The 17,343-nt window shown below is 40.7% G+C and overlaps 1 protein-coding gene across 3 annotated transcripts in view; it reads right to left on the bottom strand.

The window, feature by feature from the left end:
- VMP1 (vacuole membrane protein 1) overlaps window positions 1-17,343 on the bottom strand; it is a 68,438-nt gene that overhangs the window by 16,279 nt on the left and 34,816 nt on the right. For all 3 annotated transcript variants that reach the window (XM_085301348.1, XM_085301349.1, XM_085301350.1), the window contains 2 exons: window positions 16,556-16,687; window positions 2,337-2,417 (listed from right to left, as the gene is read on the bottom strand). In XM_085301348.1, coding sequence (XP_085157474.1) covers window positions 2,337-2,417; window positions 16,556-16,687 — 213 coding nt within the window. The remainder of the gene's footprint in view (window positions 1-2,336; window positions 2,418-16,555; window positions 16,688-17,343) is intronic.

Here is a 17,343-nt window from a genome sequence, read left to right as displayed (position 1 = left end):
CACGTCCCGGTAAGATGTAAACATACATTAGCAGGTAAAATAAATTAAAAAGAAAAAAATAATAATCACACAGACATTACTGAGAGGTGCCAGATGCCCACAACAACAGGAGAGCAAACGGTGCCTCGTCACCGCCAGGCTCTTGTGCAGGGCTAGCTGYGGCCGTCCTCTTCCCGGCCCAGAGCTGCCTTTACGCGGGAATTAGGCTCGGGAAAACGCCTGGCTTTTATACAGTTATACAACACTACATCCAGTTAATTTCACTGGATAAATTTGCCATGGCTTAAATTCAGTTTAATGGTGGTTCTCTGCCTGTCAAGGAACAGCTTCGAAAYGCTACAACCGCCTGTAGCTAGGACATTTGTTAGCACTTCACAGTCTCCTTCCCTCCCTGCCTGAAAATACTTCCAGCCAAAATACAGTTTTAAATTCAAAAGTAAAAGGGCAGTTCTGGGAGCAGGGGGATGGTTTTGAATCCTATATTCATTCATCGCCTCTCCCACGCTTCGCTGCTGCTTTGTGATTATTCTGCAAACACAGGACGGGTACAAACCCCCAGGAGCACCCGCTGCATTCGCGATCTCCCGCCCCGTCCAGCCCAGGGCAGCCTGCACGAGCGGAGGAAGCTGCTCACACCACGTTGAAAAACAGTGCTCCAAGCAGGTAAGAAGTTAAGCAAATGGTTAAGTATTCCTAGGCAGGAACTACGAGGAGAGTACACATCGCCTCTCATGTTTACCAACTCTTCCCTCACGTTCTCCACCTACTCCCCACRTCCAGCTCCAGCGGCTCGTCCCTGCCACCTACAAGAGGCTGCTCTCACGAAACCAGACAGACAAGCTAGCCTGGGCAGCGATGCCTCACCAGGTGGTGACCGGAGAAAAGTGAGTCAGAGCCAGGGCCGAAGCAGGCTGCGAGCTTACAGGGTGGAAGGATTTAAAGAGCTCAGGAACCTAGGGCTCCACTCCGAGCACGAGGACAGTTCAAAAGCCTGGTAAAYAAAAGCTGTATGTCAGGGACCATAGTCACTAATCTTTCCAGCTCACACAGGTTACTTACATTTGAGAAACGGGTAACATTGTCCTGTCTACAAGGCAGGGAACTGGGAGGTGCTAGGCAAAGAGTGGGCTCAATCCCTCAGCAGCTGCCGAATGGCTGTGGTTAGTCCGGAAGAATGGGATCACTGGGGATCCACAGCTCCCCGCTCTGCTGCRGTCAGATTTCTGGGTATTTGTGTGTGTCGGAGAGAAGTAAGCCACATCATTCCTACTGCTTTTCATTAACCTTCCAGGGAGAGATTTAAACCTCAAATGGTTCAGTACTTTTTGACTCTACACGAGCGTTTGGTCTACTTTAAACACTAAAATAGCACCAGTAGCATGCTTGGATCAACTGTTGCTTAGGGAGAAAGAGCTACAAWCAGTTTGTATTCCTTTTAGCTTTAACTCTGAAACTGGTTTCCATCCTTTGGGCTCCCTCTGGCTCCTAGTGACACAACGACCCAAAGATATCCCCCGAGTCAGAAGAAYTTCTACGGATGGAAATCCTTATCAGGATTTTACAGGTAGTTGCCTGCTCTTCAATCTGTGTATATCCTAGGATCTAAAAATGTCAAAAATCTGTCTAATAACCTGAGTCAGAAAATCACGACAGGATCACTGTCAGTGGAGTGAGGGGCACAATCTGAGCTGCCAACTGCCCCCTAACACAGCAGCATGCTGAGTGCAACATGCCTCTGCCAGGGAAGACGAGRCCTCAACCACCCAATGCAGGAAGCATGTTCTGTAACAGAAACCTAGTTTTTAAGAATGTCTTAGTTCAATCTCTTGCAAGTCTTGCTGAAGGTGATGAACCTTCTGTGCCTTATAGTGATCGTTCTGTCTTTTATCAAGTTTTACCATGCCAAGCTGAATTAATCACTATCTTTTGGAAAAAAACACCCCAGGAACTCCAGGGGTTGCTTGCTGATTAGTTCTTTCCTGATAGCTTAAAAAGGAAACGGTACTATTTCAAACTCATTATTTTTCAAAGAGAACTAGCATCTAGAACTACAACAGTATGCTTTGGAGAAGGAATAATAATTGTTAGCTCTGCTTTTACTCAAGTGTGTTTGGTACTAATCTAGGGCTGAAGTTTCTCCATGCTATTGCACTTCCAATTCCCCTGCCACCTCATTCCCCTGGGCACTCTGGAGAACCCAGACCCAGTGGATGAGGCAGGCAGATCCAAGTGCACCCAAACAAGACCAAGCTACAGTTTAGGGTGCTGATTTCACTGCAATATATTCAGCCTGCAATGAGTGATTACAAATCTCTCTGCAATAGAAATGAACTTACTGAAGCACAGGCCAAAATGCCGAAGAACCCAACTTTCTGCACCAGGTTCTGGACAGCCAGTTTAGCCCGGGAAGCAAAATCCTGCAAACAAGAAAACAAAGTCATTAAAAAGGCAAAACCAAAATGGACATGCTTTAAAGCTCATATGATTGCAGTATCTCAAATCTTAACTCCATGCTTTGGGATTTTCTAATCAGCAATTGGGGAGAATTTTTAAAACAGAAAGGCATACTTGAAACTCTAGGGCTTGAGGGAGGAGGGAGAAATTCAAAATGCTCAATGTAAAAATTTGATGGCTCTCACGTAGTCAGTTTATTTTTCCTTAAAGACTTGGTTCTTCAAAGCTCTGCAAGTAGTAGTGCTAAGTTCACTCTAGTTTGAAAAGTTTTTTCTAGTACTTTTCTCCCCAYGCCTTTGAATTACTGATGCTGCTACTACCTTATCCCTCAGGCAAAGCGAATTAATTCCTTCAGATCTCATACAATGATAAAAAGGTACTTTCCAAAAAGGCAAAGCTGCAATATAGCAATATCCTGGGATCTCTGCTCTCAAACCCAGGATCTTCATCAAATTAAGCTAAACCTAGGTTTTCTCTACAATAGATTTCACAAGGAAATACCTTTATCAATAATCAATGAAATCCTAAATTCCACACTAAAAGATAACTTCAAGATGATCCAACATAACTCAGTTTATGCAGTCTTAACTTTGTTGCAATTTTGCTGAAAAGTCCCATACTACATAACAACGTAAGTGAACTCCAATTACTTAACAAAATTCTTGTATGATATTTAAATTCTAAACTACAGAATTGACATAACCATTTATATCAGATAAACAATTTGTGGTAAGGCCATTTACTACGTTTTTACACTCCTTTCCAAGTAGTAACTTTTATTTTTAAAGCATTGTAATACAGAGAAGTGTAACAATTTCACAAAGAAAAGATATCAATTCTTACAGAAATCAGAAAAATTCTGTTTATTATACCCCRTATTACAGGAACCAAACACTACAACTTAAAAAAAAACAAACAAAAAACAAATAAGTGAGATTTCCTATACCTTAAAATGGGTCTTTTTAAAGACAGGAACATATAAAACTTTTAGAATATCATAAAAAGGACTAATTTGCTAACTTTATACAGGAGTGAAACCTCAGGATTTCATGATCCTGCTCCTGCATGTCTCATTGCAAAAYAGAATAGGTGAAATATTTATTCTATGCTGAAAACTTGTTCCTGATATTTTTCTGTTCATCTTCCAGGATACGTACAGTATGCCTGAGTGACTAAATCTTATTCCCAGCGAGGCTGAAACCAAGCACTGAACTTGTTTTAGTAGGAACAAGTCTAGAATATACCTGTATGATAGATAAAGCATGATTTTTCATGCTTTTGAATTACAAGAGTGCATTTTGACACAAATTGTTATTCATAACAAAACATGACAATTTACTAGTGAACTGAGTCCAAAGATCTTGCACAATAGAGGGCAGTTCTTTCTGAAATTCCCTCAAAAATTATTTCCAAGTAACTAAACAAATATGAAACAAGTTAATATACGAGCGCTAATACGGTCTCCTTTACCCCCCAAAACACACGTCCAGTTCCACTGAGGATTTAGGACATGAACTGTAAGGAAGCAAGTTTATTTAAACAGTGTGATTACACAGCTATGAATATAGGAAATAAAACGCAGCACAGTAAGGGAATTAGAGGTATTCTTATTCCTTAACCAAACACAAAAGTAGAAATACATTTTTTAAGAGTTCCTCTACTATTTAATTTAAAAGCAATAGATTTACTGAAATTGCCCTTTTAGCAGCAGAATTTTTCCTTCGAAAAGGTGAACTGAAAAAGTAGTGCCTTCTCTATAGGAATTTCATAAGATGCCTCCCCCTGTACTCTGTAGCAGAGTTGAATGTGACCCTGATACTTTCAGTTCCTATTTTGCTCACCATTTCACAATTCTCATGGGTTTATAACAATATTTGCACTTTTATAAGCCAACCAAGAATTTTACACAGCTCTATAAATCTCGTTTTAAAATAAAACACTATAATCCAATTATTCAAACAGGTCCATGAAGTGGACCTTTCAATGGAAATAGTTTCTACTGAAATTTTAACTTATTTTTACATTATCTTAAAGACTGTATTGCTAATATTCTGTTGTTTAATGTTCACAAGCTGGAATTGGAAACAAACTCTCTAGCAAATGATCTATAAAATAGCACTTGCAGCAAAACTAGTTTTAAAATATATACCATTATAATTATATATAGTTTAAGACTGTGTTAGCCTACTTTAAGTAGAGTGCCTTATTCTCCCCTCAGATTCTTGAAAAGAAAGTTTTCCTCACCAAATTTCTAGCCTGCTGCAAAATTTACCCTTAGAACTATTTTTTTTCCCTCCAGCTAAAAGCATACATTTTTTTTATTTAAAAAACAACAATGAAAACACTGAAAAACATAACAAAAGTTTGTCTCTAAAAATATTGGGGTATTTTTTCTTACCTTGTTACTTGATTTTACATATATTTATTATATTTTTTTTAACCATTCACTATCCATTATGAAATATTCCATGGAAAATACAGCCATATTTCTTAAAGTTTCAGTCAAGAACTTCTAAACTGTCTTCCTTTAAGCCTTCTAATAAATTAAAAGAGATTTTTTTTTCACCTGTATTCTATGGCTTAATATAATCACAGCTAGAAATAATTTACATAGCAATATRTAGATTAAGGTTGCAATAAAGTTATATATTCGCAGCCTTCACATTTACTTTAATGAAACCAAGCTCAGAAATGCTGATATTTGGTTGCTTCCTTAAATTTCGTTCGTCAAATCTTTGAGACATCTGCAATAACAAAAAAACCCTTAAAAGTTTCATTTCTCAGAGAATACAATCAGTTTCACAACTTTTACCTATTTCACAACACAATCTTTCTCTTATAAAGCCTGCATAGGGAACAATCTTTTCTCTATTCTTTTTTAAGTGTTTGAAATAAAACAACTTTCAAAACTTACAGCTTTAAAAAAAAAAAAAGACATAAAAGTTCAGCTACTTACAGGCAAAACATATTCCCCCAAAATTAAAGTATTTAGACTGGACTCGACTCTCAGCCAATGTGATTCACTTTCTACAACACTTCAGGATACTTTTGCTCACTATGTCCCTATCAAAGATGATTTGTTTTTTAGGTTTGGAAATAGATTTCCTGTGACTGCTGCAATACAGGCAAAGGAGGTTAAATGATTAAACATTACTTCATTGGGTTAATCATCAGATCTCAAGAACTGGAATGGAAATAAGAGGCACAAAAAGGTCAGTGGTGAAACACTGATTCACGAGTCTCAGCTGGCGGCTTGCGGAGGTTTGCTTCATCTCTGCCTTTAGTAAAATGGCACATTTTATTGATACCAGCATTTCATTACTACATGGCACAAAAGCAAAAAACCCTCCCAAATCCCCAAACCTAAAGAGACAGTAAAAAGAAATTAAATTTTGCTGCTAAGCACGATTTATGACAAAGTTCCTCTTCTGGAAAAGCACTGTGGTACAGCTTACCCTTCAGCCCTGCGAAAGCACCCTGCTTCTGAAAGGAGTGAAAGGACAAGGCCTCATCCCACTCCTTTTTTCATCGTTTGCATTTATAATTTACATGTGTATTTCTTCTTCATTTTAAAATCAGTTGCACAAGCTTTTCCGTCTTTTAGTGAATTACATTCTGGGGGACTTAGTTAACATGTTCGTGCAGCAAAACTCTATTTTGATTCTTTTCTCCTCCATTACACTGGCTTAACATCAGAACACAGAATGGTCTCCATCTATTCGCCRCTATGAAATTATGAAGGCTTTTGTTTTCTTAATATCTGAAAACAGAGAGTGTTGATGGAGCCACAGCAAACAACTAGTCGAAGGTAACCAAGGAGATCCGAACAGTCAGCATTGGCCTGAATCCTACAGTCCTCAAAGAAACAAGCCCTAAGACTTGAGCAGAAGCTATTTTCTTTACCGACTGCACAGRTGGGCCTACAAGGATTATGTAATATTACAGTTTATTTTCTAACATAAAGTTGCAAACATTTATTAAGAGCGTCAAGAAAGCCCTGGGGGCCTATCACAAGCCAATTCCTCCATGCGCACAGCAGAGAATACATAAGAATAAGACTAAATTCAATCTAAAATTCATAGTGCATGTACGCTCGACTAGTAAGAGCAGACAGGGCAGGTAGAAGTCAGTGATGCAAGTATTAAGGCAAATGCTCCGGCAGGACATTAGTTACTTAGCAGATGTCAGCCTGCAGAGATTCAAAATAGGTTTTTGGAAAGGGATTGAGAGGGATTATGCAGAACTTGTTTCTCTAACAGAATCAGGAATGAACATTAACAAAAAAATAGTGAGAAGAAACAGAGAAGCTGAGATTTGAAGTGAATGTGTTGCACCTTGACAGAACTGGTCCTCTTAAAAAAAAAAAAAAAAAATTATGATACCAAAGCTGCTGTAGAGATAGGTGGGATTCACCCAGACAACCCTAGTGCGAGCGTGTGACTTGTACGGAAGCAGAAGCGGACAATCCTTCCACAGTTGAGCACAGTTTATACTATGTTAATTTCTTACTAGAAACAAAGTTAAATTATCTGAATAATATTCTGAGCAGGAGAACATTTTCCCCCAAAGACTGAAGACAACATATTAAACTACTGTCTATTAAAATTATAAATTCCTTAACATTTAAAAAGCTGCCTACAAAGACAGTGCCCCCTTTTATGTAAAAATCTGAGTTATGTTAAAAATGAGCTGCACAATATTTTGCTTCTTCTGGCTTTCGATTACAACACAATGGAATCAAACACGGCTTACGGGAGAACGACCACTTGTGGTTAGGCAACGAACGCTACAATTTCAGAGGACTGGGAAGAATCATTAACTCATTGAAATAACATATTAACTGCAAAAGAGCAGTTTTAAAGAAGTCAGAGAGCTACCTATAGGCTCACAGGCTACAACATACATGCTACGAAAGCAGCAGGGCAGCAGCAATGTTTAATGGTCAACACAGCAACCTAGAGTTCAGAGGAGAAGAACGGAGATCAAGATACAGTTAAGTCACTGCCTGTCACTGCAAGCGGTTTATTACTCGGTGGCCAAAGAAACCATTTCAAACCTCTCCTGCATGACACAGAAGTGACCGATCTCACAAGTCAAGTATGTTCGCCGCTTACTCGACCCAGGAAGAATCCGACAGCGGTGCACAGTGGTACCCATCTCCCACGCCTTCAGCAGCAATGACTATCAACAGCTAAGTGTGTATGGAAAACGCTGTGGCTCTGGCTCGCTGTTCGGGCTTTCTAAAAAACCCTTCCAGTTAAATGCAAAAAAAGGGCAAACTAAAAGGGGTAATTTCCACCTTGGWGCCTGGAGAGAGGAGGGGTTAAGCAAGGTTTAAATTTATCACTAGAAAGTCTGTGAAAGAAATGCCCTAAATTGGGGGAAAACAGGTTGTTAAAATACACAGGAAAAAAAGGGTTCTCAACTATTTTTCAAAGCAGTTAAGGAAGTAGCAGACCCAAGCAAGCACCAAAGTTGGATAAAAGAAAGGCATTTGTATTATTAAAGACAAAGGRCAGATAATCCAGATTAAGAGGAATGGTTCAAATTCTAAGTTTGGGAAGGAAATAAATTTCACTTCACAAGAAACCTGGGTTTTCTGAGACATTAAATTCTGTAAAAGGAAGAAGGTAATCATATGAGAAAGCCGACTGAAATATGTCCACTGTTGAAAAGGAGAATCCAGTTTTAGAAAGTACAATATGAACTAGAAGGAACAGCAATGAAAGGGGACCTTGACTTCTCTGCCCTTGCTGAAGCATAGTGGAATGACAAAAGAGATCAGCTCCTACAACACCCTGTGACACAGGTTATGTCAAAGACTTGAGGATTTAAAACTAGCAAGACTTCAAACTATTGCTCAGAATATTTGTAGCAAAGGATGACCATACAGTAGGTAGTACACACAAATCCCAAGTCCATCAGATATTCAATATGCAGGTGAATTCCTCTGCTAGCCTTGTGTAGGACAAGAATACTGAATACAGATTGTTGCAGGAAATGCACAGATTTACCTCCACACCTGTTTGTGTTCAAATTCTTGAGGTTGTTGGCATGTTAGAGAGCAATGCTGCCAGTCGCAGAAATAATGGAAAAGATGCTTAACTTGGGGACTTTGTAAACTCAGACATATGAGTAGCTAAACTTTGCTCTTCTGCTACAAAAAAGGAAGTTCTTCCATGGAAAGCATAGTTAAACCTTTTGTTCTCATAATTAGATTTTAAAACTGCTCGTAGAGAAGAAAGATTCAATAAGCCATAGCTAGAGCAGACTGCAGTTCAGTCCTTTACAGTTCATTGTGCAACAGAGCTTAACAGAGTGGTCTTCCTTCCAATAGCAAGGTTTTCTTTCCCTGACCACCAYGTAATTTTAACATGTCATCGATTTTTTTTTAATGAATCTCTCTAGTAAAAATTCCATTACGTGGTAAATAAGACCTCTCATTAACATCAGGGGGAGGCAAGTTGACCAGCTCTTGATTAAACAGGACTTTACTTCCAAGCTTTTAGATGGTTACAATTTAACATGCTGTCTGGATTTGGAAGTGACATATCAAACTGAACACATACTGTAGAGCTCAAAGCATTAGTAGGGAGTCTCAAACTTAATGCTGGCATTTTCCCCAATTAGAACTGGGGAAAATACTCTCATACTACTCTCTCTCTCTCATACTGCTAAATTAGAAGTCCTTTTGCTTCTCACTTTAAGCACAAAGACATTTTGAAAAGAATAAGACACAATTAAAGGAAACAGTTTGAAGGAAGAGGAAGGAATGTGTCATTTCAGAGTCTTATCAGATTTGTCCTATAGACCAATAGTCCTTTTACCACATCCCCTGCCACTTATAAGCTCTACTGTGATACTCCTCATCTGAGACCTGTACAGTAGCACGAAGCAACATGTCTCCTTTGACACTTTACAAATTTATATTGCTGTATGAAAGCAGGAAATAAAGCTTAAGAGTCTAGTCTTGTCACATCTTGTAGGAGATCTGGCAGGGAGTAGATCCTGCAGTGAGTAGATCCTGCAGTGAGTAGATCCTGCAGTCTGTTTCATGCAAGACTGTTGCAAGTTTGGCACATTGGGGAAGACCACAAGGCCACTCAGGTTGCCCAGAGATGTTTTGCAGTCTCCATCCTTGGAGGTTTTCAAGACTAGACTGGATAAAGCCCTGAGCAACCTGGCCTGAACTCATAACTGAACCCACTCTGAGCAAAAAGTTGGGCTAAAGGATGCCTGAGGTCCCTTTTAACCTGAATTATTCTGTGATTCCACAGCTCCACAAAAGATAGCAGCAGCCGCCTGCAGAGAGAAGAATGAAGTAGAACAACCACCTGTATCACTCTGGTTCCCACACATCAGAAGCTGACCTCTGCAGCCTTTGCTTCTGAAGCTGAAAAAGTGTGCTGGTATTTCATCCAACAATTTGCCGGCTGCCTAAAATACCATTGCAACTGCACAGTAAGTGCTCATTTTTCTCAAAGCTACAACAGCAATTAGTTACTGTGGTCACAGGTCTATCTAGTAACAGTGGCACGACTTGCAACTCCAGGATTTTGTCAATCTTTTATCCATTTCAAATAATGAGGTCCTACTTTGTTGGGGTTTAAGATCCAGACATTGTAAGGGATATTCATGGTGGCTGGAATGAAAGAATTTATTACTGTGCTTTAGCCACCATCATCAAGAAAGGCAGTAATGTTCAAAAACCACGCAAATACAACAGCCACCTGAATCGCTGACAAAGCAGAGACAAATTCACCAACATGGAACAGAATATACTGCTTCTCTGCAAGGAGCTCAGAAACAAGGTGAGAAAAAAACTCACACAAGAGAGAAACACTTGCATAAATTAAAAGTGAGCAATTTCTTACACAGCTGACAAATCCTTTAACATACACGTCTTCCAACTCAGCCTAGCCAGCAGAAGATGTGCAAAGCTAAGCATACCTCTTGCTTCTTCTCCCTGGGAAGTAGCAGAGGTTCCCAGACAACTTAGAGAAGTGGTCTGCATACCAGACTCTCGTACAACCAAGTGGTATTTAAACAGTGTCTGGAGTAAGAAAGAAAGAAAGAAAGAAAAAGTCATTTTCTTGATTATGGTACCAGAATTAATTCCTATCAGTTATTAAGGCTTCATCTGGAAAAAATATTCCTGAAACAGCTTATCTGACCTAAGCTTTTGGTGATTTATTTGTCTTTCTCAGAACACTAGGGAGTTCTTAATTTTATAGTTTTCCAATCTTTAATTTAGCCTTTACATTCCTGAAACATTCTAAGCCAAGTTTCAGAAGCTACTTTTCCTGAAGTATAGTACAATTGTCTGCCAACTTATCCTTCCATATACATGAAGACCAAAAAAAAAAAAAAAAAAAAAAAGTGTATATCCACCCATACAATGACAGTTAAATCGTGGGATTAATCTGAGTATTTCAGAATAGACCTATGAGGAGGCATGGGAGAAACAAAAGATTTATTCCTAAGCAAACATGAAGATGGCCATTCTTATTTTTTTTTCACATACAAACTTCCTGGAAAACTTCATTTAAGATAGAGAGGTTTATCGAGTAGCTAGTGATTTTTTTTTTTTCCCCGTAGGGATCACAGTTGGGAAAAACCTCCCATCTGATCTCGTAACAGTGAAATAYCAAGTATGCAGAACTCAATCAACTGCTTCTCTGCAATTGCAATGCCAAAGCAGCTTGCAAGTTCTCCAATTAGCTTGGTGAGATTCCTTCTAAAAAGGATCATATCTGTTTCAAAGTGAGAGCTGTGTTACTGAACAAATCCCTCTGAGCTAATACCTCAATACTGAGCAAGACCAATACAAAGTAATCCAGATTTCTTTGGTGTCTCTCATATTAGTAAGTTATGTACTTCCACATTGTGGATTAAAAAACACCCACGTCTTTGAAAAGAAGTTTTACCGAACAGATGTATCACAAAGAACATTTCAAAGAAGAATGTGAAAAAGTCATCTCCTGATTACCACTAGCAAATGTAAGGTAACGCTCGTTGCTGGTTCTTTCCTTATCTGTACGCAGGTGTGCAAATGAATAGAACAATGCAGGCACAAGGCTGCCCTGGTCTGGTGCCGGCGTCCAAAGAAATCCAGCGCGGAGGTGGCTTGCACGGTTGTTACTCATAGCTCCTATTGTCAACCTGCTGTTTGCATTAACTCTTTGCTACTCCTCTTCTCAGAAAGTCCYTTCTAGTAACAGTTCCCATATTTAAAGCATTCATCGACTCATTCAAAAGCTTAGGAGAATGATTAATTCACAAACTGCAGTGAGCTATTTCAAACAAAGCTGACATTCAGCATACTCACTGCCTATTACGCTGGCTGTCAAAAAACACATTCACTATCCATTCGCTATTTCACTCTCAAGCTGCATAGTTCACAGACCTTCTGTAAAGTGAAGCTTCACGATTTGATTAGTTTTGAATTCACATTTAACTACGGGCCAAGATATAAAGGCAAGAAACCTCCTCGACACWTATTAACAAACAGACGCATCAAACTTCAGGAACGCGGGGTGTGCAGACAAGGCTCCTGGTGGCCACCCATCGGGCAGCCTAGACCCAGCACCAACCACCTCCTCCTTGCACAGCACAATAAATAAAGAGAGGAAGCTGATGAGGAAGGGGGGTGACTGGAAAACTCAGCAAGAAAAGTTATGAACGGAATTTGATGCTGGATTTCAACAAGTTATTTCTGGGAAAGAAAAAAAAAAGGAAAGAAGTCAAGGTTTTCCATTTATTGTATGTGCCACTTTGCCACTTCCATTTTTGTAACTGCTTCACGAAAACCCAGCCTGTGGTCTACTTTAACTTCTTTTTTTTTTYCTGAAGAAGAATACTCTTAAAGCGTTTTGATCCGACAAGGCAGCAGCCAGGGAAACCTCTCCAAGCAGGAACTTACCACACATTAATTGTTAGTTTAATTATGGCAGAAATCTCCGCTTTGACCACCTTATTTTACCCTGCTAATTAAGTAACATTTTGCTGATTAGTCGAGGCTAATCATTCCACTCGGATGAGGTCAGGGCGTCGTGTCAGAACAGCGCCGGGTCTCGGAGGAGCCGTGCCTGGGTGTGGTGGCGTACTTTGCTCCGCTTCGGCAAGGAAAAGCCCCACGGTGAGACGTGGGAAAGCAATCCCGCTCGAGGCGCAAGACCGTTCAGAAAGGCTAGAAAGATGGGTTTAGCCTGCGCCCAACTGTCGCTATCGCCAAGTTCATCAGTTTAACCCCTTGCCGGCAGGGAGCCGGCCCTCGGAGCAGGAAGTCGCTCGGTGGAAGTCCTGACGCAATGCAAACCGACGCAGTTGCAGCTTAGCTTAATACAAACCCTCTTGAGTCCACGTTGACAAATTCTTTAACAAGCCCTGTGGTTACAGGGAAGCTGGTTTCAGTCTGAGTCACTCCTGTTCAAACAGTTTACTGGAAATGGAGGGGAGGGGGAATTTTCAGAGAAGTCATGTGATGGCCAGACAAACCACAACCAGTAAAGGTTCAGTGGAGTCAAAAACAGGTCCCAGCAACGACTGATATTCARTGTGCAGATGGCACTCAATCATCTGCAAATGGGTCCGGCTGCATCGTGGGCTTTGCATGGATTTAACCCTTTTCCCACTATGCATYCTTTCAAAGGAAGGCAAGGACACAATTTGGAAAGTAAACAAACAGCATTAAACTGATAGTAACATAGGCAACTAGAAAATATTTTTGCAGGGAAATCTGGCTGCAACAACCCTGCACAGAAGCAGAGCTCAAGGTGTAAATCATTAGTTCTTAAATATATGCCACTTAATGAATCCAAACACTTACAATCATTAAGGATCAGATATACAGCAAAGCTACTGCTTACTTTCTCCTCTTAGTAAAGAGCACCATGATACAGCACAGGCCCACGCATTGCAGAGTTATCAGCAAGTACCATGAGGAAAGCTGGCAGTAAACTTCCTTTTCACCAGAAACCTCTGTCAGCTTTAAGAGTTTCAGCATGACAGAAGAGAGTCATGGAGATGAGAAAATACTTATCAACAACTATTAAACTGGCAAAAAGCAGAGTCCCTGCACATGCGTGTGTGCAGGCATGGGATGGTACAAAGCTATGCATGCACTGTGTTATTACCGATATGCTGCTCTAGCACTAAGGAGCGGATTCACTTCCCCTAATTGCGAGGTTGGTTTGACCAGTTCCACTAGAGATTCTCCCTGTCACTAAAACAGGGGAGCTCTGAGAAAAAATGCCGGCACTCTGCAACTGGACTAGYGGAGAAGCAACAGCGACTGAGATACCATTTGAAACATTCATCATTTTTAAGTACTGTGCTAAGCAGTAACAGATCGGCCCGAGCTGCTGCGTTTCTGTAGCATGCTGGGCTCTGCATTGTGTGGAGCTCGGAGGAGCAAAATRCCCAGCGTGCAACCCACACTGCTTCTCCAGGGCAAACCCGCTCGCTTTAACGAGAYGAGCCAGGACGCCAGAGCAGCTCTGAAGCTCGCTTTCTGCAACGGAGCCCAGGTCACGGGCATACGCGCCCACGAGAAGCAAGTGCTCCTTTAAGATGAGGGGCTTTCTCCAAAGCGTGCTAATGGCAAACGTGACGRGGTCGCACAGCATCCGCAGGCTAATGAGCTTTCTCCAAACCTAACTCAAGGGGACAGGTCACTTAGATTTGCAGTTTATGACAGAATATCCCTCAACAAACTCTTCAAAGTAAATATTTTACTTAGTGCATTTTTGAATGGGACACTAACTCTTTAAGCTGTTCAGTTCTTCTCATCTCCCCTGCTTTATTCTAAAAGTGCCAAACTAGCAAGCACATTCCCCCTTGCAGACYATTCAAGCTAGATGTAACATTCACAGTCTATTCTCATCACAGAAGATCCTCATCTGTTTCTCAAAATTACCATTGTTTTTGAGAAACAGCAGCAACAAGCTCTCTAAACAAAACACACACACACAGAAACCTCAAGCCATTTGGCTTTGCCTCGTAGGCATAGAGCAGCTCAGCAGAAGTAGAGAGGGAAGCTATTCTTCAAAATCTAACACACCCAAATTCAGGCTTTTCAAAAGCACAAGATGAAGCGAGACCTTTATACTGAAAGAAGGTCTTCTATCATTTGACGTCAAACGTTTGTGGTAGTCTCCATGGCATGAGATGCTTGACATATCCCCCATTTTCTTAAGCAGAATGCTTGAATTTTTGGACAGCGGGAGATGCTGATGTAGGTAGTGAAAATTGTTATTAAGCATTTTTAAAATAGACTTTATAACTCCTCATGAAGTAGCAATTACAGAACAAATAGTGATAAGCTATGCTTATGATGCTGGGATTTACTCAAGGTCACAGGAAAAGGCAAGCCTGTCTCCCACAGACATCTAGCAAAAACACAATAGAAGCCAAGAGCAAGAAGGAAGTCATATTCACAAGTGGAAAAAACTGAACTGTCAGTTTTATGAGTGCAATACAATTTAATCGGATTGTCAAAGCCTCATGTTAAGAGGGTTTTATAGAAACCAAACCACAAGYGTAGTCTAAAGAGATTTTTTTCTGGCCATCTATCCACAAAACAACACGTTTCAAATCCAAGTTCAGTTGCCAAGAGAATAAAATCAAAAGTACTAGTAAATAACACCGTCATGTTCCTTAATTAATTACACAACACCATTTGTTTACTAAGGACAGTCAATATAGTTAGCTATAGCTTTGGCCTGTCCTGACAGGTGCTCTCTAGCAAAAACTTTCTGCTCAAGAATCTTTTTGCACATYATGGAAACCACCTCTGGCTGCTCCCAGTGCTTTACATGTGTATAATCTGCTGGGAGAGTTTCAGTGAACAGAGCTGGCATTTCAGCTCTCAAGTCAGGTATTTGATTGATTTTGTGTATTTTTTATTGGGGCTTTATTTTTATACAGTTAGGGATTACTTTGCAAAACAAACATTGACAATAGGGCAAAGATCAAAGCATTTTTTTTTTGCCACTGCATATTTAAAGATTCAGAAGATAGTTTACTATTTACATTAGCAAAAAACTCCTTAGGGACTATCTGGTATGTTCTCATGAAATACAGGGTTTAGTATTAGTATTACTATAGTATTAGTACTGCTGTATTACCACATTGCATCAAATATTTCCAAACAAACTTCTTTCTTTCCTAGATAAGCCTATGAGTGTACCAAAAAAAAAAAAAAAAAAAAAACTTATTTGTATCAAGAAAACACCCTGGCAGGAGCTAGGTATGTTAAAAGATAGTTTTGCTGGTAAATAGCATCTGCTGTTTTTTTTTTCAGAGCAGTCTCATGACCCACTTCGGTTTTGGTAGACAAAACAGGAGTTAAGAAGGAAAAATATAGAAGAGAAATTCTGTGGCAAAAAGTTTGAAGGAAAAATGTTTAACTTCTTTTAAGACACTGTCAGTAACTTCTGAAGAAGATGCAAACTCCTGACCTGAATGAAAGTCACCAACAATAATACCTAACTGAAATACAGTAGTGGTTGCAAAATACGCTGTAATGCAAGCAGTATTTAACCTATCAAGAAAACAAGTGACAAAAACAACAAAAAGGGATTCAGAGCAGTTTGGCTGCATTTTCACATCAGGAAAAATATGTTTCCTCCGGCTGATGAATGGGTCATGCTCTGGCCCTACAGGCTGCTAGTGACAAGGCAGGTAAATGTCATCTCAAGGGGATGRGTTGACTGACAATTATCTCCTGGCTGAGGGAGGTTTTATATTCAGCTATTTTATAATCATGTTTGTTACAGCACCTCCTCGATCACTCATTTGTTAGTCCACTTTGTCCYTACCCTTGTTGTTCTGTTCTTGGAACTTCAAAACAAAACCAAAACAGTATTTGTATCAAATACTGTAGTTGCAATATCGTATGTTCGTCAGGAAGCCACCTTGTTGTCCTAGTGTGATGAGAGGTATCTCTACCCAGTGGAGGATCTTCTCCTACCCCAGGGAAGTCTCCTGTGAAGGCACACCACCTGATTTTTGGCCCATTCCCCATTTCATTGGAACARTTATTTATTCCCTCTGGTTTGCTCTGTGCTTTACACGTGCTGCTGTTTTGCACTGTTCTTACTTGTGCAGTCTCTGCATGTTCCAGCATCTCCTCAAATTCCTGGTACTCTTCATCATCAGGTTCAGCACCAGAGAGTCGGGCCGCCCTCGCCATAAAGTACGGAGGCAGCTCTCCAATGGCTGTGCCAGCACCCTGGGAAAAAGAGTAATTGTGATTTAGCCGTGTGTATATGTTAAAATAAGGAACGTGATACGCACAGTCCCTTTGACACTTCAAGTGATCAGAAGTCATGAGTATGTATCACGCTATTCCTGAAGAACTGCAGAGACCAGCTGCTTCCAAAAGTTTATTTTCACCTACCAGGACCAATTTCTCCTGCTTTTAAACATAACGCAGTTGCTTTGAAACTTCACTCCCCCCCCTCCTCTCCTAGTTTTGCTCAACTCAGCTTTTCTCAACCCAGACGGCAATGCTGCAAGCCGTGCCGGGGAGCWGCAGCGCGTCCCTGCCGCAGCCAAGAGCGCTGGCCCCACGCGCCGCCGCGCGCCCTGACTCAGCGCAGGCTGCCCCCTCTCCCCCGCGACGTGACCCCGCGCGCTGGACACATTTGCCGGCATGTGACGGAGCTCGCTCCCGCGCAGCCCTCGAAATAGCCCGGGAACCCCTCCCCTGGGCCGTCACGTCGCTTGCTTGTGCGGTCACAAGACTTGGTGCAACTGTCTATTAGAAAACAGGCTCCAATTTTACTACAGCTGTGAGCAAGGAAAATAAGGTTAAGCCAAGCTTCATCTCGAGCTCGCTCGCTTGCGCTCTCTCTCTCTCTCTCTCGCTAAAATGGAAAAAAAAAA

The sequence above is a fragment of the Rhea americana genome, unplaced genomic scaffold, assembly GCF_003343005.1.
Source record: "Rhea americana isolate MKP2758 unplaced genomic scaffold, rheAme1 scaffold_175, whole genome shotgun sequence".
NCBI lineage: Eukaryota > Metazoa > Chordata > Aves > Rheiformes > Rheidae > Rhea > Rhea americana.
The sequence above is the reverse complement of the archived record's forward strand: the minus strand, read 5'-3'. Positions and strand labels throughout refer to the sequence as shown.